Source organism: Nannochloropsis gaditana (genome assembly GCF_000240725.1).
Source record: "Nannochloropsis gaditana CCMP526 unplaced genomic scaffold scaffold444, whole genome shotgun sequence".
In the NCBI taxonomy this organism is placed as follows: Eukaryota; class Eustigmatophyceae; order Eustigmatales; family Monodopsidaceae; genus Microchloropsis; species Microchloropsis gaditana.
The window spans coordinates 7,747-19,322 of NW_005803509.1; the positions used below are offsets into that span (position 1 = coordinate 7,747).

The 11,576-nt window shown below is 46.9% G+C and overlaps 3 protein-coding genes across 3 annotated transcripts; all 3 read left to right on the forward strand.

The window, feature by feature from the left end:
• Positions 1-995: 995 nt before the first annotated feature.
• Positions 996-2,383, forward strand: FBA (fructose-bisphosphate aldolase, class II; the record flags this gene model as incomplete). Its single annotated transcript, XM_005854614.1, has 3 exons — positions 996-1,070; positions 1,187-1,648; positions 1,817-2,383. 3 exons carry the CDS (start codon positions 996-998, stop codon positions 2,381-2,383), a joined length of 1,104 nt encoding a protein of 367 aa, XP_005854676.1.
• Positions 2,384-4,874: 2,491 nt separating this feature from the next.
• NGA_0163401 (uncharacterized protein) lies at positions 4,875-6,618 on the forward strand. Its single transcript, XM_005854616.1, has 4 exons — positions 4,875-4,991; positions 5,874-5,970; positions 6,074-6,310; positions 6,479-6,618. The coding sequence occupies exons 1-3, from the start codon at positions 4,930-4,932 to the stop codon at positions 6,299-6,301; spliced, it is 387 nt and encodes a 128-aa protein (XP_005854678.1). The 5' UTR covers positions 4,875-4,929; the 3' UTR covers positions 6,302-6,310; positions 6,479-6,618.
• Positions 6,619-9,439: 2,821 nt separating this feature from the next.
• Positions 9,440-11,008, forward strand: NGA_0163100 (thioredoxin-1). The gene is made up of 5 exons (XM_005854613.1): positions 9,440-9,661; positions 9,870-9,958; positions 10,154-10,256; positions 10,399-10,434; positions 10,573-11,008. Exons 1-5 carry the CDS (start codon positions 9,470-9,472, stop codon positions 10,663-10,665), a joined length of 513 nt encoding a protein of 170 aa, XP_005854675.1. The 5' UTR covers positions 9,440-9,469; the 3' UTR covers positions 10,666-11,008.
• The last annotated feature ends 568 nt before the right edge of the window (positions 11,009-11,576 follow it).

Consider the following 11,576-nt stretch of genomic DNA (forward strand, 5'->3'; position numbering starts at 1 on the left):
GGGGGGGGGGACAACGCTGAATATCGGCATGCTGGGCACGTAAGGCGTCGTTGATGTATCCTTTGAGAGGTCCACTGGACGACCTGGAATCATCCAGGCTTTTTGATGTCGGATTGGCCCGCATGGGAAGGGTGTCCAAGGCATGACATACTGTATAATTGTATTGCTTTGCGGAAGAATCTGAACCTCGACGCTTTTTATTCTGCTCTTCCATTCAGGGCATCGAAATTTGTGTGGACACGCTCTTCCAGGATGAAACAGCGCGCCTAGGGGAGATGGAGAGAGTCACTGCTGCTATTGAAGAAGGGATCAATGCGGGAAAGCATGTCGTTATTTTCACGAGCCGTCAGGTGGGTTATGATCTCATCCTTCTTTTTTAAAATATCATTATTATTAGGCTTAGCGCTAGGTTCCTTTCTCATTATACCTTTCTTTCAATTTATTAAAAATCAGCTTCGTCAAGAAGACGGTGCAGGTGGTCTCATCTCAGGGATGAAGGTGTCTGACTCTGTCGTCGAGATTGTTAAAAACTTGCGCACAAGGTGAGAGACGCGGAGGAAATGGGAGCAGATGGAATATGACTGTAGGGTCATGCGCGTATGGAGACATGAAAACCTAAGGAGAAGCAAAAGGAACTTGCAGTACAAGGGAAACAAGGAAGTCCGTTTGTCTATCTCTCGATAGCAATGCTAGCGCCTAGGATGCACTAATTCCCTATGTCCTGCTCCTGCGCTCAGTGTATGTAAGAGAGACTTTACACCATCATTTGTCGTTGATCAGGAACTCGCTATGGCGGGCAAGGGCGTCAGAGGGATGTCATGCCTATCGATAATAAATGCCAAGTGTTACATTATTCCTAGACCCCCATTGTCATTCTGTACGTCTTCTCACATTGTCTGATGATCTGTCTGTGCATCAGACCCCTTTTTCTCATTGCCAAAGGAGGGATTACATCAAATGACGTGGCGGTCAAGGGCCTGGGTCTCAAGAGGGCCATGGTGCTTGGACCAATTCTACCCGGTGTTCCTGTGTGGGAATGCGGAGAAGAGAGCAAGTTTCCGGGTATGAAGGTACGAAGTGACGCACAGAAACTGATTCGTGCGCGTGCCTATGTGTCTTTGCTTACCGAGTGACGATCAAATGCTTTTCGTTCACTTATACGTCTCTTCTCTTTTCTATTTCCAAGTACGTCGTCTTTCCTGGCAACGTGGGCTCTTCGCAAGCGCTGTTTGAGGCAGCTCAAAAACTATGCTTCCCTCCCTCCACTTCTACGCCTCCATCATCCGACTCCAAGACCTCTTTAGCTTCGTGTGTCACTCCCACACGTCCCGTTTTCGCCTCGTCCTCCCGCACTCTCGATCTCCTGGAGGCTGCGCGTGCGAAAGGAGAGGCCGTCGGGGCTTTCAATGTTTATAACCTTGAAGGAGTCAGAGCCGTTGTTCGTGCCGCGGCGGCAACGAACAGCTCAGCGATTTTGCAAGTCCATCCATCATCACTCGAATTCGGTGGACAGCCTCTCCTGGAGCTCTGTCGCGCCGGGCGGTTCTTTGTGGAAGAAATGGGAACAATGAGAGGTTCCAAGGAGAAGGATACGATCGCAGTGCACCTCGACCATGCGAATGAGGCAGCCGTCATAGAGCAAGTTCTGGTGAGTGGCATTAAATGACACATGTTAATCATGCGTACAAGCTTACACCGACTCTTCTGGCTATAAATCCACAAGAATCGAATCGACTCCCGTGAAGTTTAATATGCCAGAGTAATTTCTCTTTCAGTCACCCATATTTTGCGTCAACACTCCACCGTTACGATGCAGGCAACTCAGCTGGTTGACTCTGTTATGTGCGATGGGTCGGCGAAACCTTATGAGGAAAATGTTTCATGGACCGCACAGATGACACGACTAGCACACAGTAAGGGCATTCCTGTAGAGGCAGAGCTGGGTCGCTTGGCCGGGGAGGAAGACGGACTGAGCGTCCAGGAAAAAGAAGCAAAAATGACTGATCCTCTCCAGGTCCGAGATTTTGTGGAACAGACAGACATAGATATGGTGGCGGTGACAATCGGAAACGTTCATGGTCGATATGCGACGAATCCGCCGGTACTCGACTTGGCCCGGCTGGCAGATATACGGGCGGCTACGGATCGATTGCTTGTCTTACATGGAGCGTCCGGGCTTCCTCCAAAAGTGGTGCATGCAACCATCGCCATTGGTGCGATCTGCAAGTTTAACGTGAACACCGAGGTCAGGGAGGCAGCTATGCAGGTGATTCGCGAGGGTAAAGCCAAGGACGTGTTACCATTAATGCAAACGACTGGCGAAGCTATGCAACGCGTGATTGAGAACAAAATGAGACTGTTCAAAGCGTCGCCGTCAATATAGTAACAGAATAGAATAAAATGTGTTCCAGTATAGCTTCGTGCTCCATCAGGTAGGCTTCTTTCTTCTTTAGTTGATATATTTAGCTGACTTGAAGCTGAGACAATGCCTGATCCGGTCGAATCCCTTTAAACGTTGAACAGACATTCTATAATAGTCATATAGAACTGTATCATGTATTTCCACATTTGGGTTGCATTCTTCTATCCTGTAACCTTAACTTATAGGGGCATGGCCTCTATGAGCTTTCACTTTTGCATTTTTCATAGAGAGTAAAACCGCGTTCTACTGTCCCTCCTTTTTACAGGCTTGCGATAAAAAGTATTACAAATAGTTCTAAGATACAGCCGCGTTGCACAGCTAGATTTTATAACACATCCCGGGGACAAGAAGGAACAATGATTTTTAGCCTCGTTCCGAATTTCATTGCCTTCCATCAATCCTTATATCAATAATACGACAAAGCTCCATTACTGGAGCAGGAGCCACGAGAAATTTACTGTTTGACCCGCAATGGGACCATTAATGTTGTTTTGATAATAAGTTGATGCCACGGAAGCTTGCAATGACTAGAAACGCTAACTCGGCTCATTTTTAACATATTAATTTTAGAAGTGAACCGAAATTCTGCTTAAACTGATCATGAACACGGATTTGTAATTCGGAAATTGGAATGATTCGCGGCGTCGTTTCGCTTATCGGTGAGGAACCGTCATATCGACATTGAAAAATCAATCTTCATGCTCCCGAAATCAGTATCACCTTATTCATCATCAAAAATGTCAGAGAGTCTCTGAATGTGACTATACGTTCTGTGTGGCTCGCAGTCCTCGCTGTGCTGCAAATTCTCGGTCAGGATCAGAGCACGACCCCGAAACCGTTGCCATCTATAAAATAAGCGGGCCTCACACGGTACGCCCGTTAATGCAAACGGTTTTACCTACTGTGCAGGTTTTTAGAGATCTGCCTGCTCTAAATCGCATGAAGGATAACACAACAACAATTAATAGCTCATCACAGTAAGAAAGAAACTTATTTACACTTGTGTGAAGAAGAACAGTTACCACGGCCTGCGCTGACTATATGGATTGAAAGGTGGCTGCCCAGTGCCAGCCACTACCATACGTGTATACTCGAATGTCACGACATTGTGTTGTGTGCTAAGACTTCTTTCATTGCAATTTCCTATATCCTTGCGCGACAACAAATGTATAGTGTGATACCTCCAGAAAGCTCATCAGACTTCCGTTGCTACATCTTCTGTTTCTCTCCTCCTCGTGCTACAGCGGTCGATCTCTTATCGCAAAGTCCTTGATTGATGCAGTACTCTTCTGTTACCCTTGTCATCATACAGCTTGTCCTCGGTATCCTCGTCTTATGCCTTTCTCAGCTGAGCACCGCTAGTATCCAACTTACGGCTTCCCAGCAATGTCCGCGCCTAGCGATACGTGCTAAGGCGCATCCCAACACCAAACACGGAGTCTTAGCTGGGAAGGGTAAAGCTCAGATATCCGTAATACTTCGCACTAAAGATCCTATCAGTGACTTAAATTTTAAAATGACCTTGCCAAGCGGGATGTCTGTGAGACGGACAGCGACCCGTCCGTCAATCAAACCTCACATGCCGCCTGAGGTTGTTGGAAACATCGACGGAACCACAGCCCTTTACTGGCTGGACATTGATTTTTCTAGGCGGTCAAAACGCCGCTTTCGAGTCAAGGTTAACATTGATTTGTGCGCTCCTGAGCATCTCGTGGTAGATGCTTTTGCTTACCTGAACAACGCAACTTCCACCTGGTGTGTGACCCCTTTAGCGAGTCCCGCACTCCTGCGCGCGCGATATCCAAAGGAAAAGCCAGCAACTTGCGCTCCAACATTGGCTCCTTCTGTCAATCCTACACAATCTTTCGTTGTCTTTGCCCCGGGACAGCGCTTTTCACAAGGTGGTCAGCTAGCGCCATTTGATAATCGTCGTCTGTCGCTGCATCCTGAAATGAACCTAGCCATAAACCAGGACGTTCTTTCCTTCGGAGACACGTATCATCGTCAATTGCAACCTATTGAGACGAAGGATGACTGTTATGAGTATTGCTCCCTTGTAGGAGGAAAAATTGCGCCGTTCTTCTTCAGCTGGAATAATGCCACAAGCCAGTGTTTCTGCTGTGCAACTGTGTGCACTCCCTTCATATACGATCCTGCATTCGATGTACAAAAGGTGCTCGTTTCTGCTACCAGCGCTCCAACATTTACTCCTGCCCCATCTCCCTCGGATCAAAATCGCCGCCTTTACAATATAACCGCTGTCAGGACAATTTTGGACTATGCTGAAGCATCGTATTCATGCAAAACTAGCGCCTGTGAGGCTTGGAATTGCAGGTACTTCTAGGCTTAAAATGTCTAGCATGAAATAATTCATAAGTCAAGTCAAGGCGTGATACGTCATGGGCACCCCCATATATGCTCATTATACCTCTATTTTTTGTCTGCACGCAGTACTTGCTCCCGACACCCGGACACGGAAGTGAGGCGCATTTCTGCTCCTGACGGGGATGGCTTTGTGGGTTACAACTCAGTCGAAGGTAAGGTGGTCAGCACAGGAAAGATATTTAAGGTGTGAGCTTATTGGGTCGCTCATTGCATGCACGACAATTTCTTACCTTATTTGGGGTCGGCGGGAAAATTTAGGAGCCCTTGTGGTGGCGTTTGCTGGCACGTCCATGGATGACATAGTAGAATGGATGGCCAACTTAGACTTTAAGAAAGAAGATTTTCCTCATGACGGATGTGAGGTAAGGATAAAAGCAGGACTGCAGGAAAGGAGTATGAGGAAATCGAAGATCTGCGATCACAAGATAAATTACTCCGTCAAAGAGATGTTTGCGCGATGGAAACGGACCACGCTGAATCTCAGGAAGGTACTTTCACCTTACATAGCTGCTTGTTGCCTCCCCAATTCTCTACTTTGATCATAGGGTTGTCAGGTTCACACGGGATTCTACACCGCATACTTGGAACTTCGAAGCCAGGTCCGGGAATTTGTGCAATACTTTTTACAGCAACATCCAGACGCACCGATCTGGGTTACAGGTAGGGAAACAAGGCAAGAGTACTTGACTGGCCGAGAAGCATAATAGAGATGAGGAGGAGCCTTCCGGAGACAGAAAAACGGGGATACTGGATCCGAGGTTTCATTCGAGAATCTACCCCATTCCTCATTATCTGATCGCATTCTGCCGATAGGTCATTCCCTCGGAGCAGCCATTGCAGTCCATTGCATGGTCGATCTTATGTCTCTCTCGTACAATGTTCGGCGGGTCGTCAACTTCGGGCAGCCTCGCGTCGGAAACAAACAGGTAAGGATTGAACGATGAACAAGGGAGGACAGCCGGAAATGCGACGTGGTGGAACAGATTGACTTTGTGCTCGCCATCCCCGTCGACGCTTTGACCAGACATCCATGGAATCTTTTCTCACGTTCTCTCACCCCTCAAAGTTCGCTACCTTCGTCGCGTCGCTCGCCGAGTCTCTTGATTTTCCTCTCTACCGGCTCGTGCATCATCGTGATCCGGTGCCTCATCTGCCCCCAAGAGGTACGTTTTGAGGCTTGGTGTGTAAGAGGGGCTGAGACGTACTGAAGGAGAGGGAATGAGTTGTAGCCTTAGTGTAGGCGTGTGCGTGCACCTGGAAAACTAGGAAGCAGAATACGAATCCAGGTGCACTCTCTTTATCTCTTCGCTACCTCACTCCATGTCCCTCTCCGGCCTTCTTCCGCCATCGTCTCAGCTTTTGGTTTTCACCACCAACCCTTCGAGGTCTTCTACAACGAAGACCAAACTTCTTACATCGTTTGCAATGACTCTGGTGAGGACCTTCAGTGCTCGGATCAATTTTTGGTCGACTTGGATGTTGCAGATCATCTGAACTACCTAGGTGCGTCAATTACTGTGCTTTTCATTTGTAGTACTCTCTCGCTTCTGTTACTTTCCCGGTCTTCTTAAAATTAAATTGTGTTTTGCGGAGCTGTTGTTGGAGTTAACTATTTATCTTAAGCCTTCGATTTTTTGTAACTTTCGTCCCCCCAATTTCTTCTTCATCTAGGGGTACCTATGGGATGAGTGAGTACGGAAAACCGTTGTGCTCACCAGATTTTTCGCTTACCGGAACTGACGAAGGGGCACTCTTCAAGCATGCCATCGAGCATGGAAAGTCATTACGGAGAAAGATTGGAACGTGCAATGAATACGATGGGAAGATATTAGAGGTCTCATGGCTTTATCGCACAAAAATTATTGAACATTTAAGATGGTAGGTGCAAAGATATGAGCTGAAGAAAAAGCAGCCCGAATTTTTGAGTATATCTTTGCACCATGCTTTGATGGAATCTGTCTCAAAGAAAGAAAAAACCTTTCAAGTGATGCTAATTTGAGCCCAGTAAGATCACCTTCAGTGAAGGAAATTGATATGCTGGGCTCAGAGTTTTGTGGTTGTTATTTCTAGTCTTCCCTTGTTTCAATAATTTATTTATCCAATTTTGTGGAAACCTGGTTGAACGTAGACTTGACAAACGTTGATACAAGGAGAACAACTCATTCCGATGGACATCCCCCTCTATGGTGACTCCCTTGGAGCAAACCTCGGACTTACCAGCATTCGACCAAAAAATCGAGGCATTTGTAACTCTCCTTCACAGGTTAAACTTGAAAGATATATTACGTACTTCCAAGGCACGGCCATATTGCACAGCCGAATTCCATCACAGGTCCTGGGAAAGTATTACTTTCAACGTTAATCTTGGCTTCATTCCCCTTGTCAATCGTTACACCCGATAATACGATGAAGATTCATAATTGGAGCAGGAATCACGAGAGGTTAACTTATTTTTGAGGGCTACCCAGCAAATAATGTGAGAGGCGCAATTTCTGTACACGCTGATCTGGCACGCTATCCAAAAGACTATGCAAACGAGTCTGGCCTGCAGAGGTCAAAAACCGCCTTCCTGTTACATTTGATGACATCTGCATCCTATTACCCTGCTGAGAATGTCTATCAAATACAGCCCTCCACTTTTTGCTACTCATCCACCTCAATTCTTTAAGCTTGTTTACTGCAATATCTGTGGCAAAGGACAGGAGATATCCCACCACCTCTTCGCGCCGAGCAGGATCCACCAAGTCCTCCATTTTCAGCACTGCATGGTCTCCCTTGGAGATGTGATGCAAACTCATTTCTTTTCTACTCTCCTGCATTTGCTGTTTATCTTCAATTACCTCTAGCCACGTGCAAATCGAGTCCAGCCAAGCCAAAGCCAAATCACGGGCAACAGCCCAACGTCCCATAGATCCGAACGCATTAACCTCCAGTATGCCACTTTCCACCCATTTCTGGAGCTTTGAGCTTCTATAAGGAGTAATCAAACCAAGCGTCCATCGTGGACGAAGCAACAAGCAAGCTTGGATAGAAGGGGAAGAGGCCGTGTAGAAGACACTTGCCAGCGATTCCACAACGGGAGCGACATCACGATACAGAAATAAATGCCTCGAGGTTATATAGGAAGACGATGGAAACTCTGCCAGGGCTAGATCTAGAAGGTAGTGCCCTGAACCTTTCAAATTGAGTGACAAAACATGTGGGATGGAATGCGGCCGGTAAGGAGAAAGAGGTTTCATGGAGGACGGTTGACAATTGCCTGCCCGGCACAGCAAGTGGGCGTCTGTGAAAAGGCAGATCCTAAGAAGGCGGCGGATGGAGGAATCGTCAATCAGCTTTTGTGCCCGAGCTCGGCAAAGTTGCTCGGCCCAATAGGGCTCCGAGAGGGAGCAAAAATTGCAAGCAAGGAGGAGACGGTGGATGAGTGTGGAACCGCATCGACCCGTGTTCCACACCCAAAGTATGACGTCCTTTTTGTTTCCCCCATTTGGATTTTGCTTTTGGCTCCTCTTCAACTTGTTCCGCATCTGCTTTTCCTGTATGTAAGCCTCCACTGTTTCGAAAGACGCTACCAAAACATATTTTCCTGCACAATGCCGCACACCCCGGTCTAGAAAGGGTTCTTCAAGCACGGACGTATTCTCTTTCATCTCCATGAACACCACGCTTTTGGTATAGAAATCGAGGCAATAGATGGCGAAAGACGACACAGAAGAGGAAGAGATCGCATCTGATGCTTTCACTTCCTCATGTGCGTCATGTCCTCCATTTAGTCCTCCGTCAAGAAAAGCACGTAAAGGCTTACAAAGTGAAGTTTGGCTGGTATCATATTCAATGGCTTTTAAGCCTCCCCACCATTCATCATCGTTTCTATAAACCCAGCGTAATGGGTAAAGTGCCGCAAAGCCCGTAGGTAGCGAAGGTGGAAGGCGAAGGGGAGGATTACCACCCAGTGGACGCATGCAAATTCGCACCCAGAAATAAAGTCCCACGAATACAATAGGAACCACTAACCAATAGAAATAGCTACTGCACTGACGCACGGTGAAATAAGTGGATAATACGTAAAACACCATTGATGGCAAATATCAGCTGTGGTGCGTGCTTTCTTCCTGTGTGGACGCGTTTAAGGTGATAAATAAAGTGTCAAGGCGCAATGTCGATATTCAAAGGCGCCATAAATCGTAGATAAAGTACACGCATCGTCTGACAGGTCCCACAACAAGAAGGACTGGAACACGGTATAGCTCAAAATTTTCACGGGGATCGTGTGGAAATTGGCAGTTGACGGCTCGAAGATCGAAGATCGACGCTTGCTGGCACGGTCAGGGTGCTTGAGGAGGCTCTTGAAGCGGGTCTGATCGGATAAGACAGAAAATAATTCATGTAAACACCAGACCGCGTGCTTGGAGGCACAGGTATCCCTATCTGAACTATACTCAGCAAAATGATTGCATCAGGAGGTTAGGGACTGCATAAGCCCTTCATCCTTTCAATGTCTACTCTGCGAAGTCTCATCACTTGCTGATCTTTTACCTCCTCTCATCATAAAGCTGTACTTTTGCCGGACATTTAAGAGTTACAAATCGCCTGACGCACGTGTCCCTACACTATCACAATTTCTCATATTTCAATAAAAAGGAAACAGTTTTTGTTTTCAAAATGAATCCGATACACTTTCTTCTCTTCCTCATTGTCATCGCCTCAACGACTGCCTTTCATACGGCTCCATGGGCATCTCCCTCCTCCACCGCCTCCCTTCTGCCACTTCACCGGCAATACAAACAAAACGAGCAAAGGCCTCAATCTGCTCTGACGCGCCTGGCAACGATACGAGGAGGAGTGTCGGGGAAAGTGAGAACTCACATGATAGAGGAGGGCGAGAAAGGGAAAAAAGACAACTTCTCTCACTTTCTTGTGATATTACCTGTAGGAGCAACGTAGTGCATGTAGTCCTCAAGTAGAGGACCACAAAGTATGTTTCTGAAGTAGGTTCGAGGATCTGCAGCCTTGCTGATCGTCTCTTTTCCGTCTTGTTCTTTCTGGACGGTCCTTGCGACAGGTGTCGGAAGTACGCACGTTGGAGGAGACGGAGGAAGCATTGAATGGAGCAGGGAGCAAGCTGGTTGTCTTGGATTTTACGGCGACGTGGTAAGTCAGGGAAAAGGAAACGCTGTATGGAAAGGCGGGAAAGAGGGCGAAGAAGGAGGAATCTCTGCCTCGGGGTTTTTTAGCATGACATCGCAAGGGATTCAATGCGCGGTTCACAGCGTCGAGGTGTAAAGACATCGCCTCCTCTACTTTTTCCAATGTACGTTTTAATCCCAATCCATTACTTGTCTGCAGGTGTGGCCCGTGTAAGCTCATCTCTCCTGTCTTCGAGGGTCTCTCAGAGGAGATCTCTGAGAACGAGGCCGTCTTCTTGAAGGTGGACGTTGACGTGAACGAGGTGAGAAGCCGGAGAGAAGTTGGGTGGGCGTAAAAGCAAGGACAGTCGGGCTGGGAGGAAATGGACCCCTCGGTGGATCGACATGATCCGCCTCCCTCACCCTCCTCTCTCTTCCTCTCCGACTGCTCCCATCACCCATCAGGAGACAGCAAAGAAATTCGAGGTGTCACAAATGCCGGTATGTTGTCGGTTCGACGGGCGCTCTCGATCAGAGACATGCCTGATGAAATAGTGCCACAGTCAAAAGATTGATTTTGTCTACCCTTCAATTCAGCTATTCAAATCACCCCATGATGCCCCATCTATTCCTCTTTAGACATTCATCTTCGTCAAAAATTCGGAAGTGAAAGGCCGACTGGTCGGTGCCAATCCAGACAAGCTTCGAGAGGCCGTCTTCCGCCTTCTGTAGGGAAGAGAAGAGTGAGGAAACGACATGTGGCTTTTCTCCTAACAAAGTGGAGAAGGAAAATTGGACAGGGTGGTTTAGGCCTGCACTTTTCATCGCTAAGCGAAGCGAAGGTGTGTACGAAAGTAAAACCATTTCGACCAACACGTCTTATTTAAAAAAAAAGGTTTCATTGGTTATGATGAATGGAACCTGCATCGAACAAACAGCTATTGATGCACATAACGCCGGATGAAGAAGATGGAGTACCACTTATACGGGGTGCAATATTTCTCAAACCTTTATTTCAATGGCGTGCGAAGCACTTTCATCAAAGCTGAACTAAACGAAATTGCATTCTACCAAAGCGCTTCAAACTTTTCGAAATTTGAATTGATGTGTACTTTTCTTTGAGCATCGCAATTTTTTTTGACTGGTTCTCTTTATGAAATGTCCGCTTGTATTGTTCATGATGTTGGAGGAGAATTATCGGGGCAATATGCAGAGTGAAATGCAGTCGAAAAAATGAATGCGAAGAAAAAGTTTCGCCCTTTTGCTAATTTTGCTGTGATTTAATTTAGAGGGGAAGCTTGTCAAGTCTGTCAGTTTTCACGCTGGCGCTGTGTCTTTGATTTTCATGAAGTATAATCACACCTAAGACCATGCACATCATCACATCATCAGTGAAAGACCCGCTTTCCGTTAGGCTTCGAATGCGACCGGTTCCTTTCAAATTTCAAAAATCTGAGCGAAGTCGGGAATTTTTTACCACGCGTTTTTAGCTGACCTAAATTCCCGCTTTCTCGCTGTTGACAGAAGCACTTTCGAAAGCTCTGTGCATACTACTGAATACACAAACTTGCTCGTCGGTTTTCCAACGCGATTATGGCTCTGTTCAGTTCTGCTGGCATTTGCAGAATCAGCAGGTTGTAGGA